This window comes from Ursus maritimus, unplaced genomic scaffold (assembly GCF_017311325.1).
Source record: "Ursus maritimus isolate PB19 unplaced genomic scaffold, ASM1731132v1 scaffold_25, whole genome shotgun sequence".
Taxonomy (NCBI): domain Eukaryota; kingdom Metazoa; phylum Chordata; class Mammalia; order Carnivora; family Ursidae; genus Ursus; species Ursus maritimus.
This window is the reverse complement of record NW_024425008.1, coordinates 42,467,836-42,488,804: the sequence shown is the minus strand read 5'-3', so window position 1 is coordinate 42,488,804 and position 20,969 is coordinate 42,467,836. Positions and strand designations below refer to the sequence as shown.

The following is a 20,969-nucleotide window of genomic DNA, read 5'->3' as shown; positions in this document are numbered from 1 at the left end:
CGCCCGCCTGGCGGAGAGCGCGGAGAGGCTGGGCACCCGGCTCGCCGGACCCCGCCCGCCCTCCCGGCACCTCCCCAGGCCCCGCCCGCCCTCCCGGCGCCTCCCCAGGCCCCTCCTCCTCGCCCAGGATGCACCTGGTTGAAAACAAAATCCCACGTGACTGCCTCTGCTCTCAGGCCATCATGGCGTCTCCCAGTGGGAAGGGAGCCCGGGCGCCGGAGGCTCCTGGCTGCGGGCCTCGGCCGCTGGCCCGGGACTTGGTGGACTCCGTGGACGACGCGGAGGGGCTGTACGTGGCGGTCGAGCGGTGTCCGCTGTGCAACACCACCCGCCGGCGGCTGACTTGCGCCAAGTGCGTTCAGAACGGCGATTTCGTCTACTTCGACGGCCGCGACCGGGAGAGGTACGGCAGCCGCCGCGGCTCTATTGTTTCTTCCCCGGGTGTCTCCTACCGCTCGGCGAATGGAGGTTAGAGCCTGGGGCCCGGGTCCGGGGCCCGGAGCCTCGCGAGAGTAGGGAAATATGGGGAGGGTAGCAGCTTTTCGCCGACGCTTTGCTCCCAGGGGTCGGGGGTGGGGACCAGAAGAGGGAGGGTCGCGGTTTCCCCATTAACCCACCCGAGAAGACTCTGACCCCACGGTGTTCCTGGGTACTAAAGGTAAGGGATAGATGGTGACTCTGGATAAGTCTTCCCCTATTACTGTCATAGAGTTGGATTCTCAGCACTTTGCTGCACTTCCATTCAAAAGCTTGGTTTAACCTTTATCTTCGAAAGCACGTTCATTCTCTAGAGGAGAGACCAGGAGAGAATCAAATAACTCGTTAAGAAGGATTCGGGCCGTGCTACCCTCTGTCACAGCTGGACCTTGTTATGAGACATGCTTATTCTTATGTGTGAACTAGAACTAGCTAGTTGCTCCCTTTCCCCCTCTCTGCCTCTGAAGATTATTTTGGATACTAAAGCATTTGGTGATGTGTTTTGGCTTTATTTAAAAATCCAGACTGGGAGGCGCAAACCCTTAGTTAAGAGAATTGAATTTAGGAGCATGTTTTGGCCTTGTTTTGAAATCTAAACACAGCTACTAGTTCCTAGTTAAGATAATTGAAAAATTAGTGTGATTAACTGCAGGGTCTCAACTTTCGTTTTAGTGATTTAGTGTCATTGACAGTAAGGTAACTTTTTGAGAGCGAAAGTTCAGGTATTCATTTACAACAACCCAATATGTTTTTATATCCAACTTACTGTTGAGGAAACTGCACAGTAAGTGCCATGCCTTGGTCACACAGATAATAAGCGTAGGGACCAGAATTAAAATCCAGACAGCCTGAGTATATCATATATTATGCACTTAACCACAGGATTCTCTCTATATTTGGAAACGTTTTGAGTTCCTATTATTTCACTGATCATAAATGGAGTTTCTCTTTTGAGTTTTGTATGATATCTTTTTAGTTCATTACTGTGTCTCATTGATGTGCTTGATGGCTTTAGAAATTGCTGGTGTAGGGGCGCCTGGGTGGCTCAGTTGTTAAGTGTCTGCCTTCGGCTCAGGGCGTGATCCAGGCGTTCTGGGATTGAGCCCCACATCAGGCTCCTCCGCTGGGAGCCTGCTTCTTCCTCTCCCACTCCCCCTGCTTGTGTTCCCTCTCTCGCTGGCTGTCTCTGTCAAATAAATAAATAAAATCTTAAAAAAAAAAAAAAGAAAAATTGCTGGTGTAATAAGTGATAGCTTTAAAAATTAAACTAGTTGTTTTATTATAAGACTACTAGTCATGAGACGGCAATGTCTAACTGATGGAGTTTATCAGGGGTTCAGTTCGGGCGCCTCTTCTCTGTCTCTACTTTTTCCCAGATTCATTCCCATGATTTAAATAATGTCTGTGTGTTAAAGACTGCCTGTTAGACTTGTATCTCCAACCCAGACCTCTCTGAGATCCGGTAAGCAGCTGCCTACTCAACATCTGTTTCTAAATTTGTAATAAGTGTCTCCATTTTAATATGGTAGACTGAACTCATGATTTTTCATAAATCTTTTTCTCCCATGCTCATCCCAACCCAGTACACGGTAACCTCATTCTTCTTTGATACAGGTCAAGAAAAACCTGCCTGGCCTTCCTTGACTCTTCTTTTAACGCCACCATATCTAATTCCATCAAGAAATCCTATTTGCTCTTTAAAACCTATCTAAATCTGACCCTTTCACACTTTCCTGGTCTGATCCACCAGAGGATTATTGCTTCTTGAGTCTCTGCTTCCACCCTTGCTCCCTTATAGTGTAATTTCCATCTTGCAGCTGAAGTAACACCACTCCTCCATTCTTCAGATCTTCAATCTTGCAAGGGTTTCCTGTTTTACCCAAAGTAAAAAAGGTGAAATCCTTAACAGAAGTTCCATGGTGTCTGTTCCCTTCTGATCTGTATCTGTATCTTCCCTTACCTACTCTACACCACCCTGGCTTCCTTGCCAGTCTTCAAACATACGAAGAACACTCCTGCCTCAGGGCCAATGCAGTCTTACTCAGACTGCCAGGAACTCTTCTCTCCCACAAATCTTCAGGGCTGCTTCCTTTGTTTCCTTTAGGCCTCTGTTCATACGTTAGAGAAGGTCTCTCTAACCATTTAATTAAAATAGTAACCTTCTTCCCCGCCTCACCTGCTTTGCTGTCTTCCCTAGCACTGTCTTATGGTTTGCATATCAGTTTGTCTCACTGCCCCCCCCCCAGTGGTTTAAGCTCTATGAAGACAAAACTTTATCAGTTTTGTACTCTGCTGCATCTTCACATTTTAGAGGCTTAATAAAGATTTATCGAATGACTGAATGACACTATCCCTTTTTCCTAAACTTAGTCTGATCCTAAACCATTTCATGATTATCTATCATAATCTATTTGTTACTAAAGCCAGTGGAGTTACTCTAGACTTCCCCTTTTTTCTTATTCCATGTCTCCAAGTCATTGGCAAGGCTAATTTGATTTGCTCCAGAATAGATCTTAAATTGGTTTATTTCTAGTCCAGACAGCCATCATTTCTGTCCCGACTACTTTTTGGTTTCATTTTGTTTACCCATATGACTCCTCCGTACAGCAGCTACAGTAGAAATATAAATCAGATAATGTTACTGTTTTGTCTAAACTTCTCAGTGGCTTTCCACTGCATTTAGAATAAAATTCAAGCTCCTTACTGTGGCATATAAAGCTCCATTTGGTTTGTCTACTGCTTATCTTCTGACTTTGGCTTTAAGTCGGGATTCATGCTGCATTGAATTGAATCCACACCCCATCACTTGCTATGTGATTCTGAACAAGTTTCTTAATCTCTCCTATGCGTGTTTATATCCTTTTGAAAATGGGGAGGGGGAATCTAACTTCATAGGTTTGGTAGTGATGACATAAGAGTGTGCATTAAAGTGCTTAGCATGATGTATGTATTAAGCACTCAGAAAATAAACTCCTGCCATGTTCTTCATACTTCTCCATAGTCAGGAACCTTCCATCAAATCCTCAAACATATGAAACTTTTCCACCACTGGGCCTTTTCCTTGCTGTTCCTTGTGCCTGAACACTTTTCCTCCTGATTGCCACTCTGTCTTTCAAGTCGCGACTTAAATGTCACTTTCTCAGTGATGCCTTCCCTGACCTTCGCTCAGGTATTTTCCCACTTCCGTCTCCCCTCTGCCATGCCATCATTTTCTGTTGCAATACTCAGTTCTTGCCTGGTGCAGAGCATGATGCGTAGTGTTATTGATTCAAGGAAGATGTCTGCAGCCAGAATGTAGCTCCACGGAGGCATGAATTCTGATTCTGTTCCGCTGCATCACCGGTAGCACATGGTGGGCATATTGCTGAAAGAATGGCAAAGGTAATACCACTTTAAAAACTGAGATTGAAATTCTTTGCTAAATCTGAACATTAAAGTAATCCATGTAATCATGGATTTCTTTTTCTGACCAAGCAGAAAAATGAAGAGTAAATACCAGAACCGTTCAAAATTTTTAGAAATAAAAAAGAAACTTTAGAGTTCAGGGATGACAGGACTGCCACAGTGATCTGCCCCGCCTGCTTCACTTCGTTCTCCATCTTTCCCTTTTCCCAACTGTGCATTCCTTAATAAGTGGAATGTTTTGTTTTGTTTTCCTTTGTTCCTCAGAACAGTGCCCAATATCTAGTAGGATGTAAGAATCTCTTAAGACCCAGGACCACTGTCCTAATAGTCAAATCACTTTTAATGAGCTCTCAGCGGGTACAGCTATCTGCATTAATATCCTGGCAAGTTACAGAGGAGAAAGGTCTCACTGTCAAGGAATTACACTTAATACTAATAAGCCTTAAATTGTGCAGGTCATAGCTTGATTTTGAGATCTTCTACTATCTTCAGAATTTATGAAAAATTTTGTATTCTCTGCTTTGCTGCCTCCAGTCTCTTTTTCCTTGTACTTTATGAAAAGCCCCTCACTAACTGCGGGAAAACACTTGGAAATAAAATATGGACACTTACAGCACGGTTTAAAAACCCTTGTTTAACCTCTGGTTTCTTTTCGGTAAATTAGCCAAATTAGCTGTGCCTACATGGATCTTGAATGTGATAATGTATATAAAAGTTCTTGTAAATTTATTTTTTCAGACTTCATTAATAGATTAGCTGCATGTAAAGGTTTTAATAGTTTAGCAGTTCACAGAAAATTAGGTATCAGAGAACAGTCTACCTCACAACAATTAGTTCCTTTGACTCCTAAGAAAGGGACATGGGTCTTCGTATAATTTTGTGGACTAAATGAATTTGGCAGATTGATTGATTGAAAAAGTTGTTGTTGTTGTTCAGTGGGAAGGTTTATAATCTTGGTATCCTCACCAACACTATCCTGTCCTCATCTCCCACCTTGGCCCCATTCCTAAAACAATGCCAACTTTTTTCTCTGATTTTCATCTGCCTTTTTGTACTTTTCTAAGAGATGGAGAGAAATGATATTAAGCAGTGCTCTCAACACAGTTTTATTTGGATTTTTGGTTAACATTCTAAAATTACAGGGCTTTTTACAGAAACATAATTTTCTGGATTTACATTTACTTGACACCAAAAATAATACTGTTACCCAATAGATAACTGACAAGTTAAGCTGATCTTTCCACTCAAGACTGGAAAGAAATTGGTTGCCAGTTTATGATAGGTGTAGGATTGAGATGGGGAACATCATCTGAGGATAACCAGAGACTATAGCATCCAGAAAATCTGCCTTCTGGTTTACGAACCAGGTATTTTAACTTGTGGATCAGAAAAGAAAGATGTTTATAAACATATGAATATTGCTTTTATAAGTAGGTGTTCAGGAATGATGCAGCATTATCTTCACTGATGAGTTTTAAGGATACATGGTACAGTTTTACCGGGAAACAAATACAGGTGCTAAATAAATTGAGTGGTGGGATACAGGACAAGCAGAAAATTTTAGATGTTACTGAAGATTTCAAGGGGAAGACACACTTAACATCCAAAAAATTATTCTTATTTTTAAAAAAAGATTTATTTATTTTAGAGAGCGTGTGCACAGAGGGGAGAGGCAGAGGGAGGGGGGAAGAGAATCTCAGGCAGACTCCCCACTGAGTACAGAGCCAGACCCCAGGCTGGATCTCACCACCTTGAAATCAGGACCTGAGCTGAAATCAAGAGCCGGACACTTAACCAACTGAGCCACCCAGACCCCCCCCCCCGCAAAATTATTCTTTAGATATTTCTTCTCCCTCCAGAACTTTTTGGTTGTCAGTCACTGTAGCGTATAAGAATCCACTGTTTTGAGAATTCAGTTCCAAACCCACATTTGAACACCCTACTCAGCAGAACGAAAGTTCTACAGGTGGCTATATTCCCCATCTTTAGACAAGAGTTCATCAGCCTTTCTTCTGTTTGCGTCTTTCAGGAAGGAACTCAACTCCCATCCCATGCAGCTTAATAATTGTATTTATACCAACATATGCGCGTCTGTTAAGAAAATACAGCTTCTGTTTTCAGTCAGTATCAGTGGCTACTCTTATCACTATGCCTTTTAGAATTTATAAAAGGCTTTCACATTTATTATCTCATTTGTTCCTTACTACAAACCCATGAGTTATTAACCTATTTTTAACAGGAAATTCAGAGTATTTGTATCTTATTTACTCCTGGGCTATGCTAATTCTTAAACTCACTTCCAGGTCTGAACTATATTTTTATATATGTAGTTCAATTTCATACATTCGTAAGATTAAGTGCAAAAATCACTCATTGCAATGAAGAAAAAAGGGAAACTAGCGTATATTATCTGCAAAGTTGCCTGTACTTTATGTTTGCATTTATCTTATTTAATCCCTGTAACCAAGTAGCATAAGCCTTATTCCCGTTTTACAAGTGAGGAAACTGAACAGTGCTTTTTTTCTATTTTCTTTTAATGACTTAATCTTCATTTCTGCCAGTAGAGTATATTTTTACCATATTTTCTCATATTATAAATATTCTAACAGAAGATAAAAGAACCATCTGATACGGATCATGTTTTTTTTTTTCAAATTGTATTTGTCCGTAAACATCATACCCTTGTATGCCTAAAGAATTTAAGGAAGGAAAATTTGATGACTAAGAATTCTTACCATGTTAATATCTTAAGTAATATTTAGTTCTGTAACCATCTCTACTTATATAAGAGAGAGCTCTGTGCTCTCACTTTTGCCTGGGAAGCCCCACTGCCTTATTTCTAGAGCCAGAGTTATCATTAATTCTTCTAACAAACCTGTGCCCAAATCAGAGGTGGGGAATCTTCACCACCACCGACCTAAAAACTCTTAGTGCTCATTACTCCTTTTGGATTTAAGGAACCCAAGCGCTATAATCTGTCTCAGGAGACCTAAGAACGTAGGTACTTTTAGGGGATTATGTATATATTTTTATGGTATATATGATCCACTGAGGAGAAGCATGAGAAATTTTGATTGATTTATATCTTTTTTTGATTGTGAATGTACATATCATTATTGTAGAAAACTTCTAAAATACAGAAATACCTAAAGAAGAAAAATTTTACCCATATTCTCACAGCTCTGTTAATAATTTGTTATATTTCTTTCCAGCCTTGTTGCTCTGCATATATGTGTGTGTGTGTGTGTGTGTGTGTGTAGATTTTTTCATTTGGAATCATACCATGTGTATATAACCTGTTGCACCTTTTTTAACCCAACATCTCATAAACACATGCTCATGTCTTCAAAAATATGCCCTGCATGGCAATATAGTATCATTTGGTAAATTGTTCTGTTGAACATTAAAGTTGTTTCCAATTTTTGCTATTATGACCGATTTCAAGAGGGGTGCCTTCATATATAAATCATCCTCCTCATCTCTGGTCTATTTCTTTGAACTGCAATAACTGGTTCAAAGGGTTTAATATTTTTAAGGCTCTCAGCTCCACATTTGAAAGATTATTTTGAGTTTTTTTTGCCTCTCTTAAAATTCATTAGTGTTTCTCTCTTAGACTTTTCTGTTGCCATATTCTTAGGCACACAGTAAACTTACATTCCTAGGATGAGGGCAAGGACTGGGCAGGCAGATGGAGGGATTAGAGTTACTTTAGGAAAGGACATGCTTAGGACATAGTAAGTACTCAAGCTGTGGGTGTTATGAGGTTGTTAATTATCACCTAGAATTAATAGAATTAATAATATGGGTCCCTGATTGAGTACACACCCCGGTGCTGTTTTTCTGGTGGTATGGAGCAGATTTGTATGAATAGTCCAACCTGTGGATAGATCTACTCTGTTACCTGTGATTGTGGCCCTGGAACGGTGTGGAGAGACCGGGCTCACGCTCCTCACTGATGCTTCAGCAGCACACCCCTAGCCCTGTTAGCCTACCTGCTGCGTTGAAATGCTTTCGTGCAGGACAGATTGGCTCTTTGCCTTGTGAAACAGCAGAATTCCCTCTCCCTGTCATGCCTGCCTTCCCTTTGCCGGCTCTAACCCATCCCCAAGGCAGCCCAGACAGGCATGACCCCTGAGCCGGGCTGTGTGCAGTGCTGGTGCCACCCCAGCAGTGTGGGACCACAGGCCCCTATTCTCATCAGTCTCCACTGCAGGGGGAGTGTTTAAAAGTTAGTTTAAGGGAGTACTTTTTTTTAAATTTTAAGATTTTATTTATTTGACAGCACAAGCAGGAGGAGTGGCAGACAGAAGGAGAGGTAGAAGCAGGCTCCCTGCTGAGTAGGGAGCCTGATGTGGGGCGTGATCCCAGGACCCTGAGACCATCACCTGAGCCAAAAGCAGACGCTTAACTGACTGAGCCACGCCAGGCGCTCTCAAGGGAGTACTTTTTTAATGGGGAAAAAAAATCATAGTTGCAAAGTAAGGGAGAATTTAGGAGACAAAGTCCATTTAAGGAAGTATTTATTTTAGGGGGAAAAATGGAGGATTTTGGTAAATATAAGGCATTTTTAAATTGGGAGAGAAAATATAGTGTTGTAAAAACCCCAATGCCTGGTACAGGTTCACTGTCAGAGTCCTTTCAGAAAAAACACAAAACTGAGCCATTCAACAACAACAAAAGAATTGCTAAATGTATCCGCATAAAAGTTTGGAAAGTTCTGTAGAGCAGAAACACCCGTTAGTCAGAAAGTAAAGTGAGAAAAAATAATTTCAAGATGTTGGAAAGAAAAATGGCTAATTCCCTAATAATCCTTTAAAAAGCTATAGAAAAATGAACAAAAGACATAGGGGAGCAACAAAAGAAAAATAAGTAGCCAATAAGGTAGGAAAAGGCGTTCAGCATTTCTAATAGTGAAATAAAGAAAAGCAAATAGATAATGATCTTCGGGAGGAAGACGTTGGGAGGCCGACCAGTAGCAAAGACTAAAAAGAAGTGTGCAGTGTGGAGAGAGTGAGCTAAAACAGGCTCTGCTACTCACTGTTGATGGGGTTGTGAATTATATGAAATGATTCTGAGGAAATTTAAAGATAACTGCCAGAATTTTGCATGTAAATACTTGACCCAGCAGTTTATTTTATTTATAGACATTTCTGAGAAACCTAAAAGCTTTGAAAGATCTGTGCGCTAGGATATACACTTACAACACTACTGATAATAGTGAGAGTTTGGCAGTGATGCCAGTGTTCATCAGTAGGAGTTCATATAAATAAATTACAGGATGTCCGTTTACTGACATTCTGTGTATTTGTTAAAGAATGAAATTAGTTTGTATGTTCTGACATGGAAAAAGACACAAGATATTTTATGTGATAAACCCCACTTTTGAAAGATAGTACATAAAATATTCCTTTCCTCTCTGCTTTTTTTAGGGGGGGTAAAATATCCTTAAATCTAGTTTGGGGGCATATGGGTGGCTCGGTCGGTTAAGCATCTGCTTCCCGCTCAGGTCATGGTCTCAGGGTCCTGGGATCTAAGCCCGAGGCAGGCTCCCTGCTCAGCGGGGAGTCTGCTTCTCCCTCTCCCTCTGCCCCTCTGCTCATGTTCTCTCTCTCAAATGAATAAATGCAATCTTTAAAGAAAATCTAGTTTGCATAGATGGCTGCATTAATCTTTCTGTTTCTTGGACCATATTGAGAAAGCACAGAACTGTGGAATGAATCTATCTTTCCATGAGCAGTGGGACGGTGAATGCAGAGAGTGGATGAGTGTGCAGACGAGCAGTTGAAACGCTGACCCAGCCACATTCCTTGATCTCATCTGCTGTTTAGCTTTCTTAACACCACCTATTTTTAATTTTCTTCCTGAAGAATAACATGACTCATGAAGTGTTTGGTACAGTAGGAATCGTTATCTTTTGTTTATTATTCCTGCTGGCAATCGTGTATTTACGTTTTAAGTATGTTTGTTTTTAATGAAGCCCAAAAGAACCAGCTCAGTAAAAGCTGGACAGGGTTGTTTGTCATCACAATTTGTTTTAGTGCAAAGTGACATTTCTAAAACAGATCTGAAAGGAGAGCTTTTATAGCCTCTAAGAGCAAGATTTTTATCCTCCACGTCAGTCTTTGTCTGGTTTAATGAGTCTTGTGAGTTCGTCACCTCCTTCAGGTTATCAGAACATGAATCACCATATTGCCTCAGTGAGATAGAAGTAAATGCCGCATTAGTTTCTCGTTGCTGATACGTGGAGATGGAAGCATATAACAATATGTCAAAAAATACACAGCTGCAGAATGTATAATTACATTTACTAATATTCTGAAAGATGTTTTGTTGTAAGTTGCCTCATAAATTAGTGGATGAATCAGTGAGTTTGTCTAAATTCCACACCGATCTCTGAGTGTTCTACTCTTGCATGTAGTTACCAGCTTACTGGCCATTGCAGTGCGACGTGGTATAACTTTCCGCAGTGTCGTGCATCTGCACTGACCGGTAAGATAGCTGCCAGCCATGTGGGGCTATTGAAGTGTGGTTCGTGCAACTGAGGAACTGAATTTTTTTTTAATTTAATTTTTTTTTAACTTTTATTTATTTGACAGAGCTCAAGCTGGGGGAGTGGCAGGCAGAAGGAGAGGAGAAGCAGGCTCCCGGCTGAGTAGAGAGCCCGACCTGGGATTCGGTCCCAGGACCCCAGGATCATGACCTGAGCCAAAGGCAGATGCTTAACCGACTGAGCCACCCAGGAACTGAATTTTTAATCTAATTTTAATTTAGTCACACAAGTATATAGTATCACTTGATTTGCTTTTTTTGTTTGTTTGTTTAACATACGTTATACATTTTCAGTGACTGCCTATTAAATGGTAGGGCCATAATTAGAATATTTTGTCCCTCCCATTTTTTTCTCTTTTTAAAATTGAAGTATAATTAACTTACAATGTTAAATTAATTTCAGGTGTACTGTACAGCATATTGATTCAACATTTCTGGATATTAGTGCTCACCATCTGTCACATACACCATACAGTGTTATTACAATATTATTGGCTATGTTCCCTGTGCTGTTCTTTTCATCTCTGTGACTTCATAACTGGAAGTTTGTCCCTCTTAATCCGCTTTATCTATTTTGCTCTCCCCTTTCCCACCTCCCCTCTGGCAACCACCAGTTATCTGTATTTAAGTATTTTCTTGTTTGTTTTGGTTTTTAGATTCTACATATACGTGAGATCATTTGGTATTTGTCTTTCTCTGACTTATTTTACTTAGCATAATACCTTCTAGGTCTATCCATGTTGTCCCAAATGACAAAGTCCCATTCTTTTTTCTGGGTTATATTCTACCATGTATATTTACCACATCTTCTTTATCCATTCATCTATTGATCCCTTCCATTTTGAAGTAGATATCTTTGGATATGTTTCAAACATGGGGTTTTAGAAATATTTTAGAGAGACTGCTATTAGTCTGAACCATTTTAAGGAAGCGATTTCTAGGGCTGTTACTATTCTGTTAAATTGTTTTCATTTAGGCTAGGGATTTGGGAGACAGCCAAAAACCTAATCTTGGACTCCATACTGTGTTACTACAGCATATGGCATGATCGTGTTTTTTAAATAGCGAGCCACGGTTAGCTTGTTTAAAAGTCAGTTGCATGAGTTAGTCATATAATTTTTTTTTAACCCAGATCCTTAGTAAGCAACAAGCCACATTTTAGGTACTCAGCATATGTGACTGGTAGCTCTCTTAGTAAATAGCACAGATCCAGAAGATCTGAATGTCCCTGTTTGTCACCTTCAGCTGGTTGACATTTCTAGAACACAGTACCCAGTGGCTATAGAATACATATTCCTTCAAGTGCACAGGGAACCTTTCACCAGGGCAGACCAGATGCAAGGCTGTAAGATACTCTCAAATCAAAAGATTGAAATCTCATAGAGTATATTCTGTGACCACGTCAGAAAGTGCAAAACAATTAACAGTACGTTACCTAGAAAAGCCCATATATCTGGAAATTAAGCAATGTATTCTAAATAACTTTGAGGTCAAGGAGGGAATTTGTGGAAAAATAGGAATTCCAAACTAAATGATATGAAAATAACCCTATCAGACATTATCAGACATTTTGGGGTTTAGCTAACACAATACTTGGGGGAAAATTTATAACTTTATATGCTTATATTTAAAAGGGAGTGGCTTAAAATGGATGTGTAAGTTTCCATCTTAAACTGCACAAAGGAAAAAAAAAGGCAGAGTAAACCCCAAATAAGATAACAGGAAGAAAAGAATAAAGGGAGAAGACTGTAGAGAAAATGAATTGCAGTGTGATATCCCTTCCTTCTGATAACTTGTACTAAATAACTTGTTAGCCCATAAGGACTAGCAATAAAATTAGTAAGGAAAAAAAATATTGTACTTTAAAAATTATAAGTAACCGATTTATAGGTGAGAGCAGGATTGAATGAAGCTAAAAAATTAAAATCATGTTTATGTTAGAAGCCTCAACTTCCTTGAATTCAAATGCACTCTAGTGCTCTGATGTGCCTGTTTTGGAGGATAATTTAATCTGAGCGGGGTTGGGGGGGGTGGCTTGTAAACATCTTTTATAAACCCATGAAATAATTTTACTGATTGAGCCAGCCAGCGCCCCTAAACCCATGGAAGAATTTTAAAGCTGAGAATTTGAACTTAGTTTTAAAATGAGCAAATGGCGTGAGCAACCGTGTGCACACCCCTTGAGAAGATGTGTGTTTACTTTCAGGACCGCGACATCTCCAGATGAGTCTGCAGAAATGATGGGCTCTTAGGAATTTAATCTCACTGAATTGAAAAGGATGAACATTTAAATAAAACATTACATTTTTTTCTTCCAGGTTTATAGACAAGAAAGAAAGGTTAAGCCAACTTAAGAGCAAGCAAGAAGAATTTCAAAAAGAGTGAGTTTCCCTCTTGCGTTTCCGTGTGTGGAGGTTCTCTTGCCACCGTGTGGTCTGATTCAGGGCTGTGGTGTGCAGCTGTGTGGATTGCTGACTTGCTGAATTTAGGGTACAATCTCAAAGGGCGGAGGAGCAGGGCATCTGGGAGAAGCAAAATAGGAGAGGTTTTCAAGTTCCTAGAAAACACTGGGATCGGACCCAGTGCCTTGGCAGCAGGCACTCAGGGACGAGACCGAGGAGTCACACCCCTCGCCCGGGTAATTGATGTGCAGCAAATGGGTCCAGAACAGGCAGGTAAGTGGTGGTTCCTGTAGGATATCACATCTTCCATATATTTTCCTTCTTCTGGATCAGCCTTTTGCAAAGCGTGGTCTTTTCGTATTATCTACATCAGAATTCATTAGCTGAGGTAACCGTTAAAAATGCGGATTCTTGGAATCCTATCCTCAGATATTCTGAGGTCTGGGGGGAAGGCCTGGGATCTGAGTTATTAACAAGCAACCCTGATGAATCTCACCCTCTGGATTGGAGAATCGTCCTGTAGAATCTTCTGTCCCAAACTGACCTAGTCACTGTTCTTCAGATGCACCCTGGGTCTGTGAAAACATTTATGACCAGATTAAATCTTTTGAGCTGCCCTGCGTTACAGAACGTGCTTCGATTTGTCTAAGTCATTTCTCTAACTTAATCACAGAAACTTCTATCTCTTCCATAGAACAGATTTTTACGAATGCCGGCTTGCGCCATTTCTTTGGGAACAGAGCATCACATTTTAGATTATGAATTCTCTTGTAACTGTTATTATTAATAATTATGATGGATAGAAATTATTGATTATGACTGAGGATAAAGGCTCTGGCTGTTACTGGAAATTGTGAATGTTTACAGAAAGGTCCTGGACAGTATTAAAAGCGCAAAAGGAAGGAAATGAGGAAAAAAATTAGAGAATGGGGAATTTAGAAAACATTTTTTTATTTTTTAAAAGATTTTATTTTTAAATCATCTCTGTACCCAGTATGGGGCTCAAACTCACAACCCAAAGATTAAGAGTTGCGTGCTCCACTGACTGAGCTGGCCGGGGACCCCTGGAGAACATTATTGAGTGCTTGAGTCTCACGTTGGTATTTCCAGACATTTTTAAGAACTTATTTTAAGAAGATACTGATTTTACATTTTTGAGCTTCACAGAATTTATTATTGTCTTTTCTCTGTGCAGAGTGTTAAAAGCTATGGAAGGAAAATGGATAACAGATCAGTTGGTAAGCTGTAAGAAGTATTTAAATAATATTCTTTATACTTGAGGTTACATGCTTTTAAGTTGGTTGTGCTTTAAATTTATTTTAATAATTTTTTTGGCAGCCCTCTATTTGAATATATTTGTAGTGTGGGCCCTCAAATATTTTCTCTAGATGCCAAACACAGAGTACTGGCAGTTAATTATAGAACCATTATAAAGGATAAGAATGAAGTCTGGTGTTGACAGAGAAAAGAACGATGAACTATCTTTTTTGAAAAAATGTACTCATTGTAAACACATGGATTGATGATTAAATGTGAAAAGTAAACTCATAAAAATATTTTTAAAAAATAAGGGAAGGTATTTATAAATGTAACCTACAGATGAGCAGACCTTTATAAGCCATAAAGGAAAACATTTTCACAGACCACGTGATAGTTTAAAAGTTCTGTATGTTGAAGACTCTGAGCAAAATGAACATAACTGGGGGGGAAGTGAGTACAGCATGTGAAAATACGGAGTTTGATTGATAACACTTTTATTCAGTGTTGATGGGAGTGTACATTGATGTATTTGGTTGGAGGATAAGTTGGTGTTTTGTTGGGGTGTTTTGTTTTGTTCTTTTAATTGCACATGTGGTATATTGGGCAGTTTTCCTCCCAAGATGCAGAGATTTATGGGCAAAGAAGCTGATTGACGAGAGCATGGGTAGTGATCTGTGAATATCTTAAGTGCTCACCAAACAGGATGACATACATAATTGATACTGTGTAGCTTTTCAAAAGAATGCTCGGCCCGTATGTGTTGATACGGACTGATACCCAACAGTTTTTAATGACAGAGCAAACAAAAAGTAGGCTAGAGTGAGGTATGTTTTCATTTGCGTATGTGTTTTAAATATCAATATACTCTAAAAACTCTGAAAAGAAACATATTAAAGTTTAATTGAGATTACATCCCTGATGAATGGGAAGGAGTCAGGCTAATGATCACTTTATTTTTTCTCTTCTGTGATGTTTTTCTGTGATTTTTTTTCACAATAAGCATTATTCATAATTTTAAAATAATACTTGAAGAATGTGTGTGATATAAGTGAATTATTATGCTCTGTTATAGAAACAAGACACATTGTATGGGAAAAGACCACTAAAGGCGATTTATGAAGAATCCTATTGCCACTTTTCTAAATTCCCTGTACTGTTTTCTAGTTTTTCTATAAAAAATTTCAGTCTTGCTTCTTGAAGACTAATACCCTTTAAAAGTGAAGATGTCTCATGACTGATTCATCTTTGAATCAGTCCATCGGTCCCCACGAGTCTGTTTTCAGGTGTCCCTCCATCAGGGAGGTTAGCACTTGGCCGGCTGGAGCGTCTCTGCTCTGTGTCTTGGACCATCAGACTGCTTAGGCTGGTGTTAAACACCATAAATATCTGAATGCTGTTTTAAGCTTTTAATTATCCACATTTATAGGGGCATTATAGAATGGGTAATCATACTTTTAACTGACTACCAGGTTGCATTTTTACTGATCTTTTATTCGTCTTGGTGGAGAAAACCTTCTGTTTTTATTGAAGTTTTTATTATTTTGCAAGTAATTATTGCATATCGTATTAGTGAGATAATACAGTGATGTTAATGGTCTCCTCAGTAAATAACATGAAGAGTTTAGAGCAGTGCAACAGTAGAACTTTCTGTGGTGACACAGATGTTCTATGTCTGTACTCACCAATATGGTAGCCATTAGCCTCATGTAGTGTTGAACACTTGGCACGTGGGTAGTGTTGAGTAGGAACAGAACTTTATGTAATTTCACATGACTTTTAAATAGCCACATGTGATCACTAGCTGTATATTGGACAGGGCAGGTCAAGAGAAGAATAATTTTCACCATTTTTCTCTGTCCTTATTAACACATGAAAGAACTATGTGAATTTATTTCTCTGTCTTAATTTCCTACCAGCTTCTGTGCTAAACCAGAATAACACTTTCTTCTTTTTTGTAATCTACCACAGTCACAAAAGTTATAATAAACATAATTATATTGGTCTTTTCTTCATTATGTTTTGTAAGATATGCCTCAAAATAATAGTGATCCTAGGTAGATAATCATATTAATCATAAGAGACCAACATTTGTGATATTTATTGCATACTTTTTTTTAAGAGATGGAAAATAATGTCCTGCAAGATGAGGATTGAACAGCTGAAACAAACAATATGTAAAGGAAATGAAGAAATGAAAATAAGTAAGTAATTTGTCCCTCTTCTTCTAATAAAGGGCTAGTGTGTTATTTCATTGGATTAATAAGCCAGAGAGGCGGAGAAAGAGAGGAGGGGTAGGAAGGCAACAGCAACCTGGAAAGGTCTCTTGCTTGCCTTCCTCCTCTTGTAAAACATTTGTATAAAGATTTTAAGTAAATATTTTTCCAAATATATATATTTTATGTATACACACACAAATATAACGACCTTTGAATAAACTACTTTTCTCAGTTAAAAACGTTAAGGAATACATATTTCCCATTTGCCTTTGCTAACAGGAAGCTTGGTACTCAGTTATAATTATTAGTTCACTCCAGGTGCACAGAATATTGGCTTTTTCTCTCCATTTAGTGAGTCTCATACACCTTCTAATCTGTATTAATCTTACATTATATTTGTGTACCTCATCCTTCATCGTAGATGGTTGTCAGAATTTAAGAGGGTCCTCTTAGAAATCCTGTATCTTTAGACATATTCCGTGTGTTTCTGAAGATCGTTGTTTAAAGTTCAGAGTGAGTCACCATGATACCTTGTGAATCCCTTTCTCGTCTGCTCGTTGCTTCCAGAAGCAAGTATTTTATAGTAGTGTGTAATAGAGCAAAAGCTTCCTTTGAAAATGTTTGTCCTATTAGAGTGCTCCCGTGGAGTTTCACAGGATTAGTAAGCTGGAGAGGAGGGCAGCGTGGGGAAGACGTGCTCAGAACTACAGAGCTTTGCGTGCATCCCCAGAGGCTCTGGTTCAGCAGCAGCGTAGGGACTTGTGACTTACCCCTGTCCACGTCCTCCCATGATGTTCGCACGGGGGATTTGCTCCCAGGTATCTGTGAACCTCCTGGAATTGCTGGATTTACTGAGTTTGTGCCTTGCCTGATGAGCAAGTTTAAAACTTTGATCAGCTGGGGGCGCCTGAGTGGCACAGCGGTTAAACGCCTGCCTTCAGCTCAGGGCGTGATCCTGGCATTATGGGATCGAGCCCCACATCAGGCTCTTCCGCTATGAGCCTGCTTCTTCCTCCCCACTCCCCCTGCTTGTGTTCCCTCTCTCGCTGGCTGTCGAATAAATAAATAAAATCTTTAAAAAAAAAAAAAAAAAAACTTTGATCAGCTGAATTTAACAGATTCCTAACTCCCGAAACAAAACGACCACCACAGAAAAGATTTGGCACTAAAGCAATGGACCCTGTAACAGTGCTTTCCATCCCTAGCAAATCCTCAGAGTCACCTGGTGACCCTTGTAAAATATAGAGAAAGAATCCTGTGACCCACCTGGGACTTAGGAAATTCAAATCTCAGGCATGGGGACTGGGCCAGTGGTTCTTAAACTGTCTGTAGTAAAAGACCATTTTGTTCCTCTCTGATTTCTAATCTGTTATAAACTGATACCAATACTTTTGTAAAATACAGTAAAATACTAGAAAAATGACTGCACACTTGGGTGTCACGTCAGTGTCATATTGCCATGTCAGAGAAAAATGCTGCTAAACTTACTCAACATTTCTGTACTTCTCTTGTCTGACTGGTAAAAGTCTCCCGATGGGCCCAGATCATGGGCCACGTGCTGAGTAGCGCCCCTCTGGGTGGTACTGATGACCTACCAAGGGCTGGGGACCGCTGCTCTCTAGAACATAAATACCGTCTAGCGCCACCCTTTAGATGAGACTCAAAAAATTTCACAAACAATTTTAAGGGAGTTCGTGGATTCCAGAAACCATGCTTGGTCTCAAGTCCATAGTTAAGAGGTTGTTACCCAGTGAATAGTATTTCTTTTAATTTTGTTGTTAAAATATCACATATATTCAGAAAAGGTTATATGTTATAAACTGTAGACCTGATGAATATTTCTCCAGAGTCTTTCGATTTTATGTGTCATGATACAGAATAATACAGATACATTGTATGGTGTAGATAGGGAAGTTGGATTGTGTGAACCTTTAAGGTTGAATTGTTCTGTGCTATAAAGTTACTTATCCAAATAAGCAACAGTCGGTGACAGAAATAGCGTCAGGGTGTTTTTGTGTTTGGGGGAAATGGCATGGGGAGAAGGACAACTTAAACTCTTGAGTGCTGAGTCTGCACTGGTGCAGATTAGGTGACTGCCGACCTCCTGCCACCTGTGAAGGGTCATGATACCAAGTTGGAAACTGTTCTTAAAAAATCTGCCCACCATATGACTGGGGGCCATGGCCAGACAGTCATGGGAGCACTTGTAAAGAGCTCAGTAGTGACCATGAAAATGAATGAGCTTGCTGGAAAGTAACTGTGATGGAACCAGTGACTTAAACATTAAAACATCCACACTGAGCAAGAATGGTAAAGAGAATGCACAAGTAAGGGGAAATAAAACTGCAAGAAACCTTATAGCCTACAGCGAAATACCTAGGTTCAGTGGTCCTCACTCGGAGGACCACCAATGAGACATTTATCAGATGCTTGTTATATTCTAGTCGGGGGACAACAAGGCTTTGGTTGGACCTGGTGTAAGGAACTAAGCTATGTGCCATAGGTGAGGTACACACATTCCATTAGACTTCCGAGGAGCAAGAGGTCTGGAGAGCATTTCTGGAAGGGGGTTTGGCTGAATGAGAAGAATTTGGACATTTGAAGAGAAGAAGCTAGTAGCATTCCTGGAGACAGTGATCTGAATAGGATGTGTAAAGGACGTCCTTTTTTTTTTTTTTTAAGGTTTTATTTATTTGACAGAGACAGCCAGCAAGAGAGGGAACATAATCAGGGGGAGTGGGAGAGGAAGAAGCAGGCTCCCAGCAGAGCAGGGAGCCTGATGCAAGGCTTGATCCCAGGACCCTGGGATCACGCCCTGAGCCGAAGGCAGACGCTTAATGACTGAGCCACCCGGGCACCCCTGTAAAGGACATCCTAAAGGGAATGAGGACTGGTTCAGTATCCATCCATGCATGCATACATTTAAATAGTTCCACTGTGTGGAAAAGGTTTGGGGTGTCTAGTAACTGAGGCTGGGGTGAAGGGGTGCAGAAGGGAACTGTGGGACATGTGCCAGTGTGGGGGTGGCCTCAAGGCCAGGGAGGTCGGTGTGTGTTTTTTGGGCAGTGGAGAACCGCGGGGCGCTGGTTACCATTGATGAAGACTGGGCTGGTGAAGGCCCGGAGTGGAACTGAGCTGGAACCGAGCTGGAGGTGGGGTTTGGGGGAGAGTTAGTAAGATTGTAACAGTGGGAAGGAAAAGAAACCCCTCCACTGAAGGAACAGTAGTCAGCCCATGGAACTGACCAGCAGGGGACTGACTTAGACTGTGGACAGGTCAAAAATAATTATTAAGTAGAGAACCTAGGTATCAAGATGAGACTTTTGTGGAAAAATAACGAGCTTGATTTTGAACTTGTCTGAACCTCCTAACTTGCTTCTAGGAGTCTGTCTGAGATTTTGCAACTCATTTTTGCCACTCGAGAGAAATTTAGCTACAGCCTAACACCGTAACAGGTCTTGATTCACAACCTGAAGGAGCTCCATGAAAATGACACACATCAGACAGGATGAGTGTCTGTCTCCTCTCTTGGTTGTGTGGCCAGGCTTTGGTTGCCCCTGCAGTGCTTCAAATGCTGGCACATAATAGGGGCTCCCACCATGCTGGATGCCGCCACACTGCAGTGTGACTTTTCAGAGCCCTTGGTCTGTTTCTTTGCTGCATGACCACCTGCTGTGAGATTATTCCCTGGGTCTCTGAATGGAGCCCAAGGCACATGTAAGAGATTTCTAAGGAAAATCCAACAGCCATTAAGTTTTTCAAACTTGGATTAGATCTCTTTTCTGCCCACCATGTTTATTCTTCAGTGCTTACCATAAGTGAGGTACTTCCTGGCTTAAACTTGGTAGTTGTTGACTGATTCTTACAAATGATGACTACAGGTGGAGACCCAGAGTCCTTTTAGTGGTGGTCCACTTCGATTTATTTATTTACTTAAGCTGAACTCTCGACTTCCACTTAGCAAACATTATCTAGTTAACCTGATTGAGGTTTTGCTTTCAGTTTAAACTGCAGGAAGATGCTTACACTTGTGAGGTGGGTTCTGCAGTCCCCAGGAGCTATTTGTAGAGGTAATTGTTGGGTGTGATTTATTTCAGATTCCGAAGGTCTGCTCAAAACCAAGGAAAAGAATCAGAAGCTCTATACTCGAGCACAGCGGCATCAAGAGAAAAAGGAAAAGATTCAGAGGCACAATCGCAGACTTGGTGACCTGGTAGAAAAAAAAACCACTGACTTAAGAAGTCATTATGAGCGTCTGGCAAATCTTCGGCGATCTCATATATTAGAGCTCACCTCTGTCATTTTTCCAATCGAGGAAGTGAAGACTAGTGTGAGGTACAGTGAGTCTTTTGACTCTAGGAATAGATCATGTTTCAAAGTGTGAGGTACAGTGAGTCTTTTGACTCTAGGAATAGATCACGTTTCAAAGATCAAGTATTTTTCAAATATGGCAGCACCTCATTTATTGGGTTCATTCTGGGGTCATTGGCTTTCCTGGTAATGAAACTGAAGTCTTCTTATCTGCTTCAGCAAACAGTACATGCTGCACGAAATTGGGGAGGCAGCCAAGGTGAAGGGCGGTGGCCCTCAGAGAAGTGGGGCCCTCACTTGTTGACTGACCTGTTGACTTAGCCTTGTCCTGGCACCTAGCCGCTGGCAG

The 20,969-nt window shown here is 40.5% G+C and overlaps 1 protein-coding gene across 1 annotated transcript in view; it reads left to right on the top strand.

Annotated features, from left to right (window-relative positions):
• Positions 1 to 131: 131 nt before the first annotated feature.
• The window catches only part of ATG14 (autophagy related 14), a 36,445-nt gene continuing 15,607 nt past the window's right edge, over positions 132 to 20,969 (top strand). The window contains exons 1-5 of the mRNA XM_040641862.1: positions 132 to 403; positions 12,750 to 12,812; positions 14,029 to 14,071; positions 16,213 to 16,294; positions 20,407 to 20,644. Coding sequence (XP_040497796.1) covers positions 183 to 403; positions 12,750 to 12,812; positions 14,029 to 14,071; positions 16,213 to 16,294; positions 20,407 to 20,644 — 647 coding nt within the window. The 5' untranslated portion in view covers positions 132 to 182. The remainder of the gene's footprint in view (positions 404 to 12,749; positions 12,813 to 14,028; positions 14,072 to 16,212; positions 16,295 to 20,406; positions 20,645 to 20,969) is intronic.